The 19,641-nt window shown below is 64.0% G+C and overlaps 2 protein-coding genes across 2 annotated transcripts; both read right to left on the bottom strand.

The window, feature by feature from the left end:
• Nucleotides 1-629: 629 nt before the first annotated feature.
• PPP1R27 (protein phosphatase 1 regulatory subunit 27) lies at nt 630-1,617 on the bottom strand. The gene is made up of 3 exons (XM_006107955.3): nt 1,345-1,617; nt 1,102-1,252; nt 630-831 (listed from the first exon to the last, which is right to left on the bottom strand). Exons 1-3 carry the CDS (start codon nt 1,532-1,534, stop codon nt 708-710), a joined length of 465 nt encoding a protein of 154 aa, XP_006108017.1. The 5' UTR covers nt 1,535-1,617; the 3' UTR covers nt 630-707.
• Nucleotides 1,618-5,484: 3,867 nt separating this feature from the next.
• Nucleotides 5,485-14,385, bottom strand: P4HB (prolyl 4-hydroxylase subunit beta). Its single transcript, XM_006107954.2, has 11 exons — nt 14,125-14,385; nt 12,867-13,073; nt 11,496-11,629; nt 11,222-11,359; nt 8,223-8,327; nt 7,983-8,108; nt 7,693-7,893; nt 7,351-7,471; nt 7,071-7,252; nt 6,876-6,962; nt 5,485-6,297 (listed from the first exon to the last, which is right to left on the bottom strand). Exons 1-11 carry the CDS (start codon nt 14,276-14,278, stop codon nt 6,217-6,219), a joined length of 1,536 nt encoding a protein of 511 aa, XP_006108016.1. The 5' UTR covers nt 14,279-14,385; the 3' UTR covers nt 5,485-6,216.
• Between the last annotated feature and the right edge of the window lie 5,256 nt (nt 14,386-19,641).

The following is a 19,641-nucleotide window of genomic DNA, read 5'->3' as shown; positions in this document are numbered from 1 at the left end:
AAAACGATACTGGTATGGGGGGCTAGCTATGGAGCTGTACTTGCATTCCAATCTGAAAGCCCTTGCGCCCTAAAGGTCACCCGCCCAATCCCGAAACCCTACATGTAGTGCGAGGCGAACTACCCTACGAGTGTCAGTTCGATTATGCTATCCTTCGGGACTTGATCGCTGAGTCCCGTCGCCTGCGTTTGTGACAGTCAAGCTAGAGCTCAGGCTGGTAGTTTTCTGGGTAACTTTCCCTGCACATTCCACCATGTATACGTAGTACAACTTATCATCTGTCATCCGAATTTCCTCCACTTTGGTTGTCCCCCCTAGCCCTCCCCTCGTGACTCTAAACTTATCGGCTAGACTCGCGCGATGTCCAGCCACACCTACAGGGACCAACGCTACCGGAGCCCATCTGAAGCCTGAATAGAGACATGTTACTTCTGCTCCTCGCCTGGCGGACCCGCTCTGCTTGCCGCGTTTTTTATCTTCCGGCGTGACTCCGGTGAGGACAATTCCAAAAGTCCACACTCTCTACCCTCAATGGAGCGCAGTAAAGCATTCTGCGGGCACTCTGAAGCTCAGCTCGGGTGCTGTGCCCCAAGGAGCGGGGGTTCTGGCCGGGCGCCGGCCTCGCGGGCGGGAGGTGCGCGCGTGGATGGGGCGCGTCGATGGTGCGCGTCGGTGGTGCGCGCGGATGGGCGCGCGGGGCGGCCGGCTCAGCCCAGCCCGGGGCCCTGGAAGAGCTCCAGCAAGTCCTTGGCGTCGGGATCGATGAGGTCGGCGGGCAGGTCGCCGTCGTCGTTGGCCGCCCCCCTGTCCGCTCCCCGGGAGAGGAGGTACCTGTGCACAGGGCGGCCTGGTTGCAGCGGGAGAGGCTGGGGGACCTACCCAGCCCCGGGGCCCAGGCTGCAGCCGAGTCCCGCCTGTTTCCTGTTCCGGGTGGGCCGAGGGGGAAACCCGCCCCTTTGCTCCGGGAGGGCACAGGGCAGAGGAGATGCTGCTCCCGAGGTCCTGACTACACCGCCAGGGCAGCTTGGGGGACGCCTCCTGGAGGCTGCAGGAGGCCGGGAGGGCGGGGGAGTGGGGGGGGGGGGCTCTGGTCCCCCTCACCTGGCGATGTCGGGGTACCCGTCGCTGCAGGCGATGTGCAGGGGCGTCCAGCCCGTCTCGTCGCGCTGGTGGATGTCTGCCCCGTATTTGACCAGCAGCTTCACACACTCCAGGTTCCCGGACAGGACTGCTTCGTGCAGGGCGGCCAGGCCTGGGCGGGACAGGACAGGACAGGACAGAGGGGGTCAAGGCGGAGGCCCCCCCTGCCGCCCACAGACCTCGGCCGGCCCTGCGGGTGCTCACCTGAGGGGTACAGGGTGTCCAGGGCCACCTTCCGGGCCCGGATGAAGCGCCCCACCTGCTCCAGGTCGCCCTGGCGGACGTGGTCCAGGAACAGGACGTCGTTGGGGAAGCGCACGCTGCGCTGGGCCAGCATCCGCCGGCGCCGCTGCCGAGGGCTGTAGCCCTCATAGCGGACCGTCCTGCTGGGCATCCTGGGGGCAGCGGGGTGGCCGCCCCGTCGAGGCCGCTACTGCTCAGGGGAGGAGCCGCCCAGCCGGACAGCGACGATGCTCGATGCTCGATGCTCCCTCCGCAAGGGCTCCTCCTGCTTTTATGGGCCCGCGGAGCTATATAAAGCCGCGCGGTCATGCTCGCCCCGTGAGAGCTGAAACCGAGCCGCTGGCCGGCCACCCCGCGCACAGATCGAGTTCACGGGCTCGTCTTTCAGCCCACCTGTCGCCGTGCCCGGCCAACGGGGTCAGATCCTTCCTGGCCCTCGCACCCAGCCCCACGCGGGGCCTGGAAGGTGCCTTCAGAGGGCACCACAAGGACGGCCTGGAGGGCAGGTCCCAGGCATCGGACCCCGTCCTGGACTCTGGAGGAGGGGAGGGTGGCTCACCTCCCACAGAGCTGGGGGCTGCCCGGGGCTGCCCATGTCTGCGGAAGCGCGGCCCCCGCCCGGGAAGGCCCAGCCTGACCCGCTCCCTCCCCGTCCCCTCGCGTCACCTTCCACGGTGGCCGTGTCACTCTTGGCACTTTTACCAAAACATGGGCCTCGATGGCACTGCCCTCTTGCCTGGGAGCCTCCTGGGTTAGAACCTAAAGGCCAGCCTGGCCGGCGTGGCTCAGTGGCTGAGCGTCGACCTATGAATCAGGAGGACACGGTTTGATTCCCCGTCAGGGCACATGCCCAGGTTGCGGGCTCCATCCCCAATAAAAACATTTTTAAAAATAAAAGACGACCCAGCGGCCGGGCCAGGGCACCTGCCTTCACCGCAGCAGCCGCGGCCTGAGGGGGACAGAGGCTCAGCGCTGAGAGGAGGCAGTAGCAGACGCGGAGGACACGCAGCAGCAGCAGCAGCAGCAGCAGCAGCAGGCAGGGCGGGCGGGAGCGGGCCTGTGGGATCAGGGCAGCCTGCACACCTGATGCTGGCTATGTTGTTCTTTTCTTTAAAAACTTTTTAAATTGCTTTTAGAGAGGAAGGGAGAGAGAGAGAGAGAGAGAAAACATCAATGATGAGAGAGAATCATGGATCGGCTGCCTCCTGCACGCCCTACACTGGGGATCGAGCCCACAACCCGGGCATGTGCCCTGACCGGGAATCAAACCTGGGACCCTTCAGTTCGCAGGCTGACGCTCTATCCACTGAGCCGCACAGGCTGGGCCTGAGTTGTCTTGTTAGCATTACCTCATACCCTTACTTAGGATTTACCTTGTAGGAGGTGACAGCTGGCAATTTAACCTGCTGTTGCCGCCCGTGTATTTAACACCCTCTATGTGCAAAGCCTGCGCCAAACACGCTGCAGCGAAACAGTGCTGGACCGCCTCCCTGGCGGTCCCCCACCCCCACCCCCGCCCTCCCTGCAGGGCTGGACCGAGGGTGAGGCCCCATGTCTCTGTTCCTGCGCCTCGGGCCTCCGAGGGCAGCCGGGTGGTCTCACCCCGGTCAGTCGCTGGGGAGGAGGCAGGTACAGTTTCTTCTGGCTTCTTTACATGAAGCCTGGACATAAGAACTTTCCTTTGATGTGAAGATACCTTTTCTGATGTGGAAAGTTCTGTCCACCGTCCCCGCTCGGAGGATCGGGTGAAAGATCAGGGTGAAGCTGCCACCAGGCACGGCCCGCCCCGGAGGGACCAGGCCCCGGGCCAGGGCAGGCTGGGCCAGCCAGCCGGTGGCTGTGTTGGTGACTCCTCCTGTCTGTCCCTGTCTGTTGGTCTGTCTGCTGACGACCAGCTGAGAGCTGGGGGAGGGGTCTCCTATTAGGACCAGAGGAGGGACTGGTGCCAAAGCCTCCCCAGTCACAACAGCCCCCCAAAGGATAGTCATGGGCAGGGGCCACGGGCGCGGCCTGAGCTGGCACCTTGGAGCCCGGCCGAGGGGAGCTGCTGCGAGCAGTCTACCTGCCCCCGGGGCTCAGCCTGTGTGTCCCGCAGCGGCGCCAGGGCCAAGCCTGTGTTTAGGCGGCTCTGCCCGGTCCTTCCACGCCCCTGGGACTTGTGCAGTGGCCGGCTTGGCATGACTTCGGGTTTCTGCCCCCAGAGGACTGACACAGAGGAAAACACGTCACGCAAAGAGCTTGCTCGGAAAAGTGTAAGAGCACCCTCCCCGCCTCTCCCCTCCCCGCCGCTGTAGGCGCCGCCCTCCCGCGGCCTCTGAGGCCAGAGGGCCTGCTGCCCACCCAGCAGCTGCGGGTTCGGGTTCCAGGCCAGTGGCTGCTGCTTCTTTTTTTAAATAACAGTATTATTCATTTTTTTTAAATCTATGTTTATTGATTTGAGAGAGGGAGAGGAGAAATAGAAACATCAAAGGTGAGAGAGAATCATGGATCACCGCCTCCTGCACGCCCCCTACTGGGGATCGAGCCCACAATCCGGGCATGTGCCCTGATGGGGAAACAACCATGACCTCCTGGTTCCTAGGTCAACGCTCAACCACTGAGCCACACCGGCCAGTGGCTTCTTACCACCTGGAGAAAGGAGATGGGGAGAGAGGGAGGGAAGGAAGAGGAAGCGGGGAGAGAGACTGGGTCATCCGACCTGTTAATCCTAACTGTCCTGGAGAGCCACCTGCTAATCCACGGGCCCTGCCAGGCCTGGGACTCCACTCGCCACCTCCCAGCAACGCAGGCCCAGCGGCGCTCTCACCAGCTGTGTCTGCAGAGGGGACGGGTCGGGTCGGTGACCCCTCCTGGAGCACAAGATGGTGGTGGCAGGGCTCCTGCCCCTGGGATGGTCCCAGGATCCCACGCTGGAGTCAGGGGCGCAGGACTGAGCACAGCCCACCTGTGGCCGTGAGCCCAGAGCCCCCTGTGCTGTGGAATCGCTCAGGGTCTGGGTGGCAGAGCTGCCTTCACAGCGACCTCCCCCTAGGGTTCTGAGCCCCCACCAGGAAGGTCTGGCTGTGTTGGCAGGACGGGCGCCACATGCGAACACTGGGCGGACTGGCTGGACAGCAGCCCTGGCACAGGCCACCTGGAACAGGACGCCTGGCCGCTGAGCTGGACGGAGGAGAGGGGCCCAGGCCCTGGGTGCAGGGACAGGCTGGCCGCCCGGTGTCGCCAGAGAGCTCACCCCGTCACGCTGCCCTGCACACACTCGCTCTGGTCAGAGGCAGGAGCAGCCCAGGGGTGTCAGGGCCTGGATGCGGCTGCTGGCACCGCAGGGCAGGGCAGGCACAGGGCCTCCTGCCGGGAGTGAGGTGGAAATGACCGCAGACTCCCCACTCGCCGTGACCGGGAGAACCATGTTCACAGCAAGTCCCGTGTCACGTCTGCGGCTGTGACGCCGGCACCTGGAGGCCCCACCAGCCTGAGCCTGGAGCAGGGACTGGGGGTCGGAATGTGCATTTCCCACTCGGAGCAAGTGGAGGCGGAGCCTTGGGTGGACCCTGTGGGCTCCACATGCTGTCCTGGACCTGCATTCCTCCTCCTAGGAGTGGGGGGGCCCTTTGCCACGCTCTGGTCAGGGTCAGGGATGCCCAGTTGAACCCAGGCCGGCACTGCAGGCCTGAGGTCCCCCTGATCCCAGCTCAGCGGTGCCCTCAGCCCAAGGCAGCGGACGGCTTCCCCGTCTCTGTGCGAACTGTAAGCTGAGCTCCTGGAAGCCAGTGGCATTAGCAGCTGGGCACTGGCTGTGGCTGGCGCTGTCATTCGGCCCCTTCTGAGGCCCACACTCCTCCTCACCGACCTGCAGCGGCTGCAGACGCACCACGTGTCCTGTCCTGACCCAGACAAGATGCCCAGGGAAGTAGCGCTGGCCACACCCCACCCTCCACCCGGAGACCGCGGACATGAGGCTGTGCACTGGGAGACGGACGCGAGGACAGGGACGCTGTGTGCTACGCCTGCATGAGCTCCGAGAGGCGTCCATGCCCCCCCAGCCCACCTTCTCTCCAGTCAGGATCCAACCCCCGTCCCGTGGTCGCGAGCAGAGGCAGGCAGTAAAATTTCAACTTTATTTGGCCAATGTATTCAACTCCAATGTTGTGGTAGAAACGCCTGGAAGAACGGGACAGCTGATGGGCTCCGGCTTCCGCGCTGTCCCCATGGGAACGGAAGCCAGGCTCTGGGAGGTGCGGGCCAGGCCACGCTGTCAGACCAGCTGGGTGCTGCTCGGGGAGGGGGGTGTCTGTGCTGGCCCAGGGTGCCCACTGCCCTCTGTCTTGGGGAGCCCCTGCGAGAGACCTGACGTCTCCGTTGACCAGGCAGCGTGGGAACCTCACAGTCCCGGCAACACTGCCAGGTGAGTGACCGTCAGCCTGGCCCGCCGCCCCCACAGGGGACGCCTGTCTCCAGGGCGGCACCGAACCCGATGTCCCAAAATGCCTAAAAATCTCACAGACGATGCTAGTGATCGCATAGCAACCTAACAGGCAGCTGACATCGGCAGCGTGAGATTCCAAAACATTTTAGCGAGCGCTCAGGTCAGAACCGTGTACGAAAAAGGACGTCACAGATTAAAAAGGCCCCGCAGAGGGCCGGCCTGGAGACAAGCCCTTTCCCAGACGAAGCAGAAGACGGGCTTCAATGTACACGAGTGTCAGCGTGAAGTGTGGCTTCAGAAGTTCCCTGCATTTCCGATGGGTGCTCGGTCCTCCCGGGAGGGTGCGCAGCCCGGAGGCTGGCTGCTGGGGAGCAGCCTGAGGGGCGTCGGGGTGCCGGGCTGCTCCCACCTCACAGCTCGTCCTTCACAGCTTTCTGGTCATCGTCCTCCTCCAGGTCCGGCTCCTCTGCCTCCTCCAGATCTTCCAGATCCTGGGCGAGGGGGGAGGGAAGCCCGGAAGATCAAGGTTCAAGCAGGGCCGGCCACCTGCCCTCTGGGGAGCCGGGTCCCAGCCCCAGACGACCCAGCACGGCCGCTGGGCGCAGTGCCCACCCTCCAGCCTCAGGGTTTGCGGGGCAGTCAGCCCACGACCGCAGCAGCAGGAGGGGCTCGCCTGCCCCTTTCCCTGGCCTGACCACACCCCCTTGCCCCGCCAGTCAGCAGCCTCCAGCCCGCCACACCCTCTTGGCCTGGGACCAACTCTGGCGTCCCCTCTGCACGCTGAGCACGGCGGACAGGGCCCTTGGCCAACGACTGGGGAAGCCCTTTGGAGTCCCCATCAGCAGGGACCACGCGGGACAAGCGGGCAGACTTCACAGGCAAGCCCGGCATCAGCGAATCCACACTGCCGCCCGTGCCAGTGCTGGCCGCGAGGGAAGCCCGTGGGAGGCGGGGTTTGCCCGCAGCCGGCCAGCGCGGCCCTCACACACACGCCTCCAGCACCAACCAGGAAGCACGTGTCCGGCGGACCGCAGGCCGTGGCCCCAGAGCCCCGCAGGCCACCACTTACGTCATCGTCCCCTGCCCCGTCCTGGCCGCCGCTCTCCAAGAACTTCTTAAAACCGTCCAGCGTCCGCTCCCCGTTGTAATCAATGACCTGTAATGGGGGTGGGGGTGCGGGGTGAGAAGCAGCCCCGGGTGGGCGGGGTCCCCCCGCAGCGGCCGAGCTTTCCCAGGGCCCCCGCCGCCCGCCTGCCCAGCGCACCGTCCGGTCCGCACTGGCGGGGAAGAACTTGAGCGTCGGGAAGCTGTGCACTTTGACCGCCTCCACCTCGTTGGCCGTCGAGTCCATCTTGGCGATGACGATGTTCTCATGGTCCTTGTACGTCTCCCCCAGCTTGTCCCAGATGGGAGCCAGCTGCTTGCAGTGCCCACACCACGGGGCGTCTGGAAGCAAGCAGCGCTGAGTCCCGCTGGGCCGGAGCCATGCCCTGCCCCCTCGCCCCCAGCCCCGGGGACCCACAAGCCCAGGAGGCTTCACTCACAGAACTCCACAAACACGTTCTTTTTCTCGTCGAAAGCCACCTCCTCGAAGTTCTTCCCCACCAGCACCTTCACCGGCTGCTTGTCCCAGTCCTCGGGCAGCTCCTGGCTCATCAGGTGAGGCTGGAGGGCGGGCGGGCGGGCAGGTCAGGGTCTCCGCGCCCAAGGCCCCCACCCGACCCCAGCGGGCCACGCCAGGAGGGCTGCTCCCCACGCAGGGGGGACAAGAACGGCCACTCTCACATCATCCGGGGGCCTGCCCTCAGGACCCCAGGCTCACGGTTCAGACCGGGGAAGACACAGCCGCACCAGAAGCGCGAGGACGCCAGCCGCACAGGGCCCACCTTGATCTTGCCCTCCAGGAAGCGGTGGCAGAAATCGGTGATCTTCTCCGCCGTCAGCTCGTCCGACTCGGGCTTGTACTTGGTCATCTCCTCCTCCAGCGTGATGAGGCGCACGGCCGGGCACTCCTCCTTCTTGAGGCCGAAGAACTCGAGGATGCGCTGGTTGTCGGCGTGGTCGCTGTCGATGAATATGAACAGGATCTTGGGGGAGAAAAGGCACAGTGAGCGAGGCAGGGACGGGGTGCGGCTTCACTCCCCGGGCCGACCCCCACCAGGCCGGCGAGGCGCACCTTGCCCTTGAAGCCCTGGGCGGCTTTCTTGAAGTTGCTCAGTTTGCCCTCGTAGTCGGCCACGCTCTTGGGCAGGAACAGCAGGATGTGCGTCTTGATCTCGCCCCCGAAGATCTTTGGGGCCGTCTGTCACACACACAGTTACAGGGCTCAGCCCCGAGCTCAGCGACGGCACCGGGGGACTCCTCATGGGGTCCCGGGGCGCCCCCACCCGCGCAGCTGCCCCGGCGGGAGCCGCACCTGCTCGGTGAACTCGATGACCAGGGGCAGCTGGTTGTGCTTGATGAAGTCCAGCAGCTTCTCCTTGGTGACCTCCCCCTCGAAGTCGTTCCGGCCTTCGTCGAACTGTGGACAGAGGAGGCCTGAGCACCGAGGGCTCCACCCATACCCGCATCCCAGGCCGGCAGGGACCAGCTGCCCAGACTCGCCCGTGGGCTCCCAGGAAGCCAGCACAGCCTGGAGCCTTGCTCATCCCAAGTTAAGGCAGCCCCTCAGCCTGCGGCCACACCCGAGGGTGACTTCCTCATCACAGTCAGGTGCCTGCTGTTTGGGGGGGGGGGGGGGGGGGGCAGGACCTGTGACACCACAGCCCCTGAAGGCAAACCAGCCCCACTCAGGCAGGTGTGAAAGGGACGCAAACCTAAGACATCACTCCCTCCACTAAAATGCTGCGAAAATTAACGTTCAGGCAAGCCCGGGCGCCACCCGACTCGGTGTCCTGTGCCCGTCCGGCTAGCAGGTGTGTGTGTGTGGGGGCCCATCACCGCCCTGAGCCTCACGGGACTTGGGAGGAGCTGCAGGCCTCTCCGCTGCTCCTGTCGCTCTTCCTCCAAGTGCCTCAGAAAAGCAGACGGCACTCCCACCCCCAAGGCCCAGCCCTGCTCTCCCTCCCCCAAAACCGCACACGTGGAGGACAAACGGGGCAGGAAGCCAGGCCAGGACTCTGCACGGAGGAGCAGCTCGGGCCCATCAGGCACACAGCAGGCCAGTCCTCGCCCGGGCAGTGCGAGGCCCAATGAGAGGCAAACAGGCCCCCCGGCCGCTCCGGGCACTGAGCACTGTCTGCCCACCGCCATGCGGGGCGGCCACCACCAGGGGCCACCGGACGCAACCTTGAGCCGCAATCTTTCTGGTAACGTGGCCACATCACACTCGTTCACCATCGACTTCAGTAACAGCCCTCGTTTGGTTGGGGCCGGCTGCAGGAGGCCGCACCCCGAAAAGGCCAGACACCACAGGTGGTGGAGAGGCGGCCCTACCAGCTCCAGTGCCCCAGCTCCCACAAGTAAAAAGACAGACGGAGCAAACGCTCCGGACGCTCAGCTCAGACCCTCGGGCCGGGCTGTGACAGTGACCCGCCCGGACGCACGCTGAGTGTCACTGGTGCCACTGCGTCCCCGCCATCCCGGCCAGTCCTGCTGGCTCAGCCAGGTGGTCCCGGGGGGACAGGAGGACCTGGGGTGAGCTAAAGGCCAAGACAGCGGGGCCGAGGGGCTGGGAGAGACCTGTGGGGCCCGGGCCTCACCTGGCCGCAGCCAAGACCCTCCCGACCCATCAGCCTAGGCCACGGCTCAGCCAGGCTGCCTGACACAACCGTGCCGAGAGCAGACCCTGCGGCCACCGCCCTCGCTGGCACCGGACCCCAGGGTGCGGCTGTGCCCAGCCACGTGGACACCAACATCAGCTGGCACCAACTCTTGCAGAACAAAAACAGCAGCTCTAACCTTCAAGGACACAGAATTGCCCAAACCTAGGACCCGGTGTGAGAATGATGCCCTGAGGTCAAGAGGGATGGCGAAGAGCCCTCGCTGGTGTAGCGCAGTGGGTAGGGCGCCGGCCTGCGGACCAATGCGTCCTGGGTTTGATTCTGGTCAAGCGCACGTACCTCAGTTGCAGGCTCCTCCCCAGCCCAGTCCCTGGTCAGGGCTCGTGCAAGAGGCAACCAATCGATGTGCTTCTCTCACATCGATGTTTCTCTCTGTCTTTCCCGCTCTCTTCCACTCTCTCTCTCTAAGATCAATGGGAAAATACCCTTGAGTGAGAATTAAAAAAAAAAAAAAGGGATGGAAAAGTGTAACTGGGGCTCGTCTCCCAGCCTCACAGCAAATCTCAACCTAAACCAGTGATGGCGAACCTCTGACACCTCTGACAGGCGAACTCATTTTCTGGGTTGACTTTTCTTTGTTAAATGGCATTTAAATATATAAAATAAATATCAAAAATATAAGTCTTTGTTTTACTATGGTTGCAAATATCAAAAAATTTCTATATGTGACACGGCACCAGAGTTAAGTTAGGGTTTTTCGAAATGCTGACACGCTGAGCTCAAAAGGTTCGCCGTCACTGACCTAAACTCTAGGACAGATGCAGGGCTCTCACGTTAACACCTACTCAGCCTCACCCAACACTTGAGTTTTCCTAATCAGATGCTAATCACATCCTGGCAGGTTTGCAATGACAACGACCAACCTACTCCCTTCAGGAGACACTGCGGGTCTCCCAGGGAGACAGAGCTGTAAGGACCCGAGTTCTGCCCAGGAAGGGCCCACAGAAACCCCCAAAGCCTCGCCCGCGTCTTCTCTGACAAACTGGACAGCAGTCCTGCCTCTGCCCTGATACGCGGCCTGCTCTCCGGCTCGTCATAGCCCCCCCCCCCATGCGCTCTCCGCCCCCCAATCCAGGCCCAGTCCTGTTCCAGGAGCCCGCCTTGCCACGTGGGTAACATGCAGACACGGATCCCGCTGAGTCCCAGCAGCAGTGGGCAGTGGCCGTGTTGCCACGTGGGTAACATGCAGACACGGATCCCGCTGAGTCCCAGCAGCAGTGGGCAGTGGCCGTGACACCAGCAGCCCCTTTACCAACCAGAGGACAGCAGGACGAGGGCCACGGGAGCCGTGGGAACAGCTATGCCCACAGGTTGGGAACACGCTCCCCAAAAGCTAATACCAGGGGTCCCCGTCTAAGGAAGAGGTTTTAGAAGCGGAAACAATGTTGCACCAGGGAAAGTGCAATCAACTCAGCTACTCAGGGTGGTTACAGCCCAGCCTGTTACTAGGTCCCCACAGTAACAGAGCTCACACTGCACGCAGCTCCGCCTCCTGACAGCAGGGCTGTCACAGCGGCCCAACACCGGGCTGAAGGCCAGGCCAGCGGCTCCGGGCAAGGTTCTCGGGGAGCAGCACCTGAGGCACCCCCAGCGCAGCACCTCACCACCAGGCAGAGCTGCGCAGGCCACTCACCTTCTTAAAGAGGACGACCCCGTCCTTGTCCAGCTTGTATTTGGAAAACACATCACTGTTGGACGTGATCCCGAAGGGAATGTCGTCGACGGCCTCTGCTGCCAGCAGGAACTGCTTGGCAAAGTCCGACTCCACGTCCTGGAGACAAGAACCAGAGGTGGCCCCATGCCCCACACCACGGACGCCCGTCCGGGTCAGCAGCGGGACAGGCCGCAGTGCCCAGGCCCCGGGGCCCCCTCCAGCGACAGGGGCTGAGGTGAACCCCAGTCTCCACCTTGAAGAAGCCGATGACGGCCACCTCGCTGGACTCTACCAGGGCCTCCGCGGCAGCTCCGTCAGGCAGCGTGGTGGCCGCAGGGCCCGTGCGCTTCTTCAGCCAGTTCACAATGTCGTCAGCTTCTCTGCCGGCTGCACCAATAAAACACACACACATGCAGGGTCCACTGAGGCGGGGCCACCGCCAGCCGCGCTCTCCGCCAGAGCCCGAGCGAGACAGCCGCTCGCCCAGAAAGGCCTCGCGCCGCACACCGGGGCTCAGGGCGGCCGAGCACGTGGGAGGCCGGGGTGGCTACCTCCCTTTGTGTTTTCTAAATTTTTCTTGACGTTTGCATTCATTAGACACACTCTCCCCTCAGCGGCCTCACACCAGGCTTTGTCTTAATTAGAGAAGTACTAGGATTTTTCTTAAAGTCACACGATGCCCGTTTTCCCTGTAAAAACGGGCTGAACCCCACCCTGGCCCCCTGACCCAGGCTGGCCGGGCGTCCTGGCCCCTCACAGCCCCTGGGCCAGCAGGACGGCTGTCACCTGGGGGCCACAGAGCAGAGAACGAAAAGGAAGATGCCTGGTCCTAAGTCCCTCACAGGCTCTGACCACCTGGCCCAACGTGGAATCTCACATTTAAAAGGATTCTGCCCGGGGCAGGGTGGAGGTCAGTGAGGAAAACATTGCGACATCTGTGATACTTTCAACAATACGGATACGTTAAAAAAGGTTCTGCCTGCAAGTGGTAGCAAAGCGGAGTCCTAGTCACAGGAGGGAAGGGAGCAGCCTCACCCACAAACCCCAGGGTTAGGAAGGAGCAGGGTAACTGGACCAGGCACTTCCTGCTCCAGAAGTGAACACGGGACTAAGCAAGCAGCAGCCCGGAGCTGCGAGTGTCAGAATTCACCAGACGGGCTGGGCTGCTGGAGAGAATGCGCTGAGCCACGGAACCGGTTCTCTAGGCGAGAGCCTCCCTTCACCACAGGTGCTGCCTGGGCTAGAGGCCCAGCCCGTCCACGCAGCCCGAGCCAGCAAGCAGGCTGAGGCGGACGGAGCTGGGCATGGATTTGCGTTCTGCCCTGACAGCTGTGCCTCAGCCGTCCCAGCGAAGCCCCTCAGCGCTCAGCACAGGCACAGTGGACGCCAACGCTGCCCTGCCTGCTCCAGCTCCCTCTTCCTTGCCGTCCAACCCCGAGAACGCCCCCTCCACTTGGGAGGATCTTCAAGGACGAGAGCGTTCCTGAACTAGAACCAGACCGAGAGCTAGGTCCAAGGCCAGGTTCCCTCCAGGTTTCTGAACATGCCCCCCTCTCCCCGCCTCAGCTATCTCCCAGGACAGCAGGCAAATCCCAGGGCGGTGAGGGCAGCGCGGCCGGCCCACCTGTGTACTCTCTGGGGGCAGCCGTGTCTCCATTCTTGAAGAACTTGATGGTGGGGTAGCCGCGGACGCCATACTGCTGGGCCAGGTCTGACTCCTCCGTGGCATCGACCTTTGCCAGTCTGATCTCAGAGCCTTCGGCCTTCAGTTTCCCGGCCGCTTTGGCATACTCGGGGGCCAGAGCCTTGCAGTGGCCACACCAGGGGGCATCTGGAAGGAAAGCCAGAGGCTGAAAAGCAGGGACCGGGCTCCCTGCTCCCCCCTCCTGGGCACTCCCCTCCCCGCATATCTTATCAGCTCACCACGATAACCCTCTGAACGTACAAGGCTGGGCTGATAGCGTGGTCCTCTTGGGCAATATGGGGACAGAGGCCACAAGTGACAAGCCACCGCCCCCCCCCCCTCTGCTTTGTCACCGTTGGGCACAGGAAGACCAACTGTTTCAACGATCAGTGACTTCCTACCACCTGCAGGTGGGCAGCGGGGCCGGCCTGCCCCTGGAGCTTCCCTCTGGGAAGGCGGAGAAGCTCAGAAGCCAGGGCCGCCCGCATTCGGACCTAGTCACTCGTAGGTGATGACACACATCTGGCACAGCTGCCGAGCCTCAGATCCACAACCGGGTCTGTATGCAGCGGTGGGAACCAGCTGTGCCTGGGCCCAGGTGAGCAGCTGTGCGGGGCCTAAGGTCTCCAGCCCAGACAGTCTGGGCGTGAACACGTCTGAACACCAGGTTTGGGTCCCGGTGAGAGCTGTCACCCGCTGGAGGGGGTGTGGGCAGGGCCGGGGCTGGAATCCCTGGGCATTTTCTAGAATTCTGGGGAGCAGCTATGTGTGTGTGGGGGGGGGCTGGACCCTGGTGAGTTGCTTTGTATTTGGGGCACCTCCCACGGCCCACCCTGTTTTTCTTAAAATAAGAGAGGGATCCTGCCATGGAGATAGGTGTCAGATACGCAGGCCGTCCTGGCTCTCAGCCCGCGTCCAGCCGGGGCAGGAGCGAGTCCCCAGGGCACCGGCGCACAGGGACGTGGGCCGCGGGTCCGGGGCCGCTTCAGTCCAGGCTGAGCCTCCCGAGGGGCTGAGAGGCGGCGTCCACAACGCTAATAGCCCCGAGGACCCAACCCGCTGCGAGGCGGAGGGAGGCAGGCAGGGAGGGAGGTTGGGGACGGGTGCCCGGCCCTCTCTCCGCCTCCCCCCGCTGCGAGCCACCAGCTCCCGGTCCCCGTCCCCACCCCGCGGGGCGGCGGGCCCGGGAGGCACTCACAGAACTCCACCAGCAGGTACTTGTGGGCCGCCAGCGCCTCCTCGAAGTTGCCCTTGTTGAGCACCAGGACGTGGTCCTCCTCCTCGGGCGCGGCGCCCGCGCGGGCCAGCACGGCCAGGGTCAGGGCCAGGCGGAGCAGAGCGCGGCGCAGCATGTCGGCAGCAGGGACAGCGCTTCGGTTGGCGCCGCCGGACAGCGAGGCCACGAGAGCGCGCGCCGCCCGCCTCGTCCTTATAAACCCGGTCGCCGCGCGCGTGCCCGCCCGCGCCCATCCTCTATTGGCCGACGGACTCCGGGGCCCGCCCCCGCCGCGCGCGGATTGGACGCCGACACCACCTCCGGCCCCGGATTCGGAAGAGCCCCAGAGGCTCCTTCGCCGTCGCCCGGGATTGGCCGAGGAGCTCGCGCTCGCACTCTGCCCCGGCCTCTCATTGGCTCCCGGCGGAGAACTTTCTCCCCCTCGACTCGTGACTGGTGGCTTTCCCCACCACTTTCCCCGGTTCTGGAAAGGCTGCCACCTGCGGAGGCCCGGGATCTGCGGCTTCTGATTGGCCAGGAGATGCGCGCACCCTGCGCGATCCTCCGTCGAACGTGGCAGTGGGTGGAGTCCCCCGCCCGCCGAGGGGCGGAGCTGCGCCGGGGCCTTCGAAATCCCTCGTGTTGCTTTCTTACTGGATCGCGTGTCCGTAACTGGCCCCGCCCCGCGGCTCGACGGGACGGAAGCGGGGTGACGCAACTTCCGGCGCGCGTGCGCCTCGTGCGGCACCTACTCGGGGAGTCTGGGCTCGGCGGCGAGTGGCACGGGGGTGGGCTGCCGGATCTGGTCCCGGGAGCCGAGCGCCTCAGGCACCAGCGCGGAGCCTGCGCGGAGCGGACGGAGGAAGGGGAGGCCGGGCGGGTGCACCTAAAGGTGCAGAAACGAGGAAACGGGCGCAGGGCCCCGCGCAGATGGTGCGCCAGCGCTGGAGCCGGCCGCGGGTGCCAGGCCCCCCGGAGCTGCCCCACGCATCTCGGACGCTGCGGAGCAGCCGCAAAACCAGGCCCCACGCAGCTCCCCTCAGACCCGCGGGTCCAACAGGTGGGCGCCGCTGCCCCGAGCTGCCCGCCTGCGACGGCCCGAGTGTAGCGCACACCAGACCCGAGACTGATGCGGGAACGGGCGCACGCTATCCCCTTCGTACTGTTTATACGGACGTGCTGGGGTGTTTTGGGCCAAACACAAACGTTTAAGTTGACTTTTATTGGTGCTGAATGTGGCTCCTAGGAAACCCAAAATAGCCCAAGACTGGGGGTAGCGGGATCGCCGCCCCACCCCCCATCTCCCTTCCCCACTCCCTTCCCCTTCTCCCGGAAGCGTTCCCCTTTATTTGTAGTCACTTCCTTGTTTGTGAACCGCCGCCACCACTGGGTTTTAAGACTCATCATCAATTTAATAAGTTGGCAAGGAAAGGGGAAACACACCCACATTCAATGGACACGTCGACTAACCTCCTGATCTCAGAAATGGGGAAGCCAAGGGAGACTCGTGCTTCTCGCGAGTTTGCATTTGTTAATGCGTTGCCCCCCCCTCCCCCCGCTGGCATGTTTTCTCATCTAGTGGGACTCCCTCCCCTAGAAGGAGAGCAGTTCCTGAAGGTCAGCGCCGGTCCTCTCCGCACCTCCCCCGCTTCCAGTGGAGCAAGGGTCAGGCGAGGTGGCTGTGCCGCTGGGATCCCGTCCGCTTCACAGGGTGACTTACAGGAGCTGGAACTTCCTGCAGAGAGCACGTGCCTCCCTGGCGCCGTCCCCACCCCAGTCCAGTGCTCTCTGCTCTCTGGGCCCAGGTGGGGACCGCGCCCTAACTCCCAGGTTTCCTGTGATTGCTGTGACCCGGTTTTACAGACCGCATTTGGGGGCCTGAGACGAGGGACCTTTGTACCACATGTAGACTCAAGCCCCAGTATTTAAGCATCTACATACTTGGCACGTTGGAGCTTAGATGCTTAAATACCGGGGCTTGAGTCCTTTCAGCTGATGGGGACGGAGTGAAGGCATTTGCGACACCACCTTCTGTGATGGCGTGAGGTAGTGTCGCCCAGAGCATCTCGAGAAGCATTTCCAGAGGAGACATTGCGACCAAGGGGGAGCCGACCAGAGGAGGATCAGGCCACTGGCTACGGTCGAACCCACTCGAGTCGAGTCAGCCTCCATGGCTGGAGCTGAGGAGCCCGCCTTGGTGCGGGTGGTGTCAGGGCCACCGCTCTGTAGCCCAGGTGGCCACAGTCGAGTCCCGATCCTGGGGGAACAGCCTGACTCGGGCTCTGGCGTGGATGGGTCACGGTGGTTTTGTGTTTGCTTGCTTAATGTATTTGTACTTATTTCAGAGATGAAGGGAGAGGGAGAAATAGAAACATCAACCTCAATGGTGAGAGAGAATCACTGATGGGCTGCCTCCTGCACGCCCCACACTGGGGATCGAGCCCGCACCCCGGCCTGTGCCCTGACTGGGAATCGAACCGTGACCTTCTGGTTCATAGGTGGACGCTCAACCACTGAGCCACGCCAGCCAGGCTGGGTCAGGGTGTTTTGACGCCTTCTCCTCAAGGCATCTCTACCTATCTCTAATTGCCCGCTACTGACCGGGTGGGAGCAGCGAAGTGGGGGGAGGCCTGTGGTCCCCTGTCTCGGGTCGGTCAGGAGCTGGGTGAAGGAGCTGCTGCGAGGCTGCCTCCAGCCCCCACACAGCCGGGTTCACTGAACGCCTCTGCCGGCCTCGCCCTAGGGGAAGGCTGGTGTCCCCCTTGTGCCCTGGCCTGGAGCTGGAGGTGCCCTTGGAGGTCACGGCCGCCTGCCCTGTGGCTGTGGCATCTCTCGACCGGCACAGCTGCTCAGAACATCCTCCAGAGGAAGTGCCCCTCAAATATGGTTGGACTCTGGAGTGGTTCAATGTGTGACAAAGGCTGCTCTCCACAACAGTCTTCAGAATAACATCCCCCTTCCCACCTGCAGCCAGGCTGGGGGTGCCGAGGGGTGAGGGGTGAACAGCAGGCTGGCGGACACTCAGGAGGGGCTCCCCCGGCGCGGAAGGACATCTCCTGGCCGCAGGGTCTCTGCTGAGCAGCAGAGGGGACGCAGGGCTGTGCCACGGCGAGCGGCACAGGTGGGAGCGGAGCCGGGAAGCAGGTGCCGTGGTCAGCGTGGCCTGGTGGACTGACGGCCGCGACGGCAGGGTGGACAGTGCTGGGCCTGGAGGAGGTTCTTGTCACAGTGACTGGTGACTAAGGGGTCACATGCAGGGTCCTGCTCTGGTGACTGTGGTCACTGACCTTGGGGCAGGAGGGCACCCCCTAGTGGAAGGAGGGTCCACCTGGGGTGGGCGAGGAGGCAGAGCTTGGAGGGTGGCTGGGGGATGAGGTGGATGGGGGAGGGGGACCAGAGGCTGGCTGGGGCGGCGAGGCCGGGCCCAGGAGCACCAGGTTGGACAGGGGTTCAGGGTGCACCCAGAAGGATCAGGTTAGACTTGGGACCCGAGAGACACGTCATGCAGGTTCTGTAGGTGCCACTTCGTGTGACCCTTCGCCAGGGGAGGAGCCAGAACAAAGTCCTGGCTGCTGGCGGTGCGCCTGGACAACTTGGCACTCGGGGTCCGAGGTCACATGTGCAACTGGGAAAATCCAAGCACGAAAATAGGCCTCTGGGCTGGAGGAAGCCTCGCTAGGCCCGCGCCCAGGAGCAGCTGCCGCCTGACGGCCGCACCTGGTGTCACCGACGCCCCGCCCGCCTCTCCAGAGCAGCCTCCTGGTTCCCCGGTGCCTGCGTCTGACCTTCCAGGGAAAGGCCTGAGCTGTACCATCTCCCTGCCTCCCCCACCCAAGCTGTCCCCCTGGGCTGGGGGCGGACACGGAGGGTCGTTGCCCCCATGGACCTGAGAGCCGGGGGGCACGCTGCTTCCTGGACTGCTCTGGGGCTGTGTCTGAGCCGGGCAATGCGGGCAGCGCCCTTTGGTCACCCAGCACCGGGCCCAGCCCCAGGATCCCACAGGGGTCCTGGTGGGGAGGGGAGGTGGCCAGCCCTCGGGAGCCGTCCTGGCAAGGACCTGTGGTCACTGACCTGTGGGGCAGGAGGGCATTTCCTGGCCACCCCAGCTGGCAGGGCTCCTGCCGATAAGCACTGGGAAGTGGCAGGCGGGGAGGGCACGGCCAGGAGACAGCAGCCCTGCCCCTGCCTGGGACACACAACCACTTAAAAATTATTGACTTCAGAGAGGAAGGGAGGGGAAGATGGAAACATCAATGAGAATCATTGATCAGCTGCCTCCTGCACGCCCCCTACTGGGGATTGAGCCTGCAACCTGGGCCTGTGCCCTGACCTGGAATTGAACCGTGACCTCCTGGGTCATAGGTCCATGCTCAACCACTGAGCCACACCAGCCGGGCCATAACCACTTTAACAGGCTCAGAGAGGGCAGGTTTCAAAACCCAAGTCAGTCCAGCAAAAGGGGTCTGGCACTGACCCCATCTGGAGCTTAGGTCACCAACCTGCCCTTTCCCCCCCCAGGGCTGGGCGGGGGGACAGTTACTGGTGGCCCTGAGGGCTCCCCTGGGACAGTCCGCAGCCGGGGACAGTCTCCACCCTCCCAATCCACCTCTGGGCCCCTGGCCCTGCCTTCCTGTCTACCCTGGCAGCCCGGCCTCAGGCCGCCCACGGCCCCTGGGCCCAGCCACCCCTGGTTCCCATATTGCCTCTGGGGAGCTGTCTCCCAGGAAGTTCCTTCCTCTTCTCTGGGGTTGGGGCGTTTCCTGAGGCCAGGAGGGGGGCCAGGGGCTCAAGGACAGGCCAACTGAACCACAACCTGGCTGCCCCACCCAGAGCCTCGGTGCTTTTGGGAGTTTCCAGGTCTGAACCGCCCACAGGGCACCTCTGCCAGAAGGGCGAGGCAGGCTGTCAGCCCTTCAACCAGGGCAGGGCAGTGGCCACCACACCTGGCTCTTGGGGACCGCAGAGGAATGGCCCCGCCCTCCTCCCGCCCTCCTTCCCGCCCAGAGCCAAGCAGCAGACACCAGGTGGAGTTTATTTCCCGGTCAGAAGAGAAGCGGGGACAGGCTCCTGTGCGTTCCAGCCGGGCCTGACCTGGGGGCGCCTGACCTGGGGGCGGGGGAGGGCGGGGGGAGCACAGGGGACAGCTCCGACTGTGCACGCTTGGTCCCACAGTGGTCCTGGCTGCGTCCGGGAGGCCTGGGGATGATGGCATGGAGCCTGGGGGCGGAGGCGGCAGGCCAGCGGGCCCAGAGGACGGCACGTACGGAGGCAATAAATACTGACAGGCCAGGCATGCCATCCAGGCGGCGGGCCCAGGTGGGACAAGTAAGGCCCGGCCGCTGGCTTTGTCCGAGGGCTCTCTGGGGCCGTGGACTCTGGTCTGGTGCTGCCCACTGGGCAGAAGGAAGAGGCGTGAGGACACCCGGCCTCTCAGATGGTGCTGGAAGCGACTTCAGTTTTGGCAATTTGGCTTTCTCCAGGCCCGGGAGCTGCCCTCAG

Source organism: Myotis lucifugus, unplaced genomic scaffold, assembly GCF_000147115.1.
Source record: "Myotis lucifugus unplaced genomic scaffold, Myoluc2.0 scaffold_1600, whole genome shotgun sequence".
In the NCBI taxonomy this organism is placed as follows: Eukaryota; Metazoa; Chordata; class Mammalia; order Chiroptera; family Vespertilionidae; genus Myotis; species Myotis lucifugus.
This window is presented reverse-complemented; position numbering and strand designations above follow the sequence as displayed.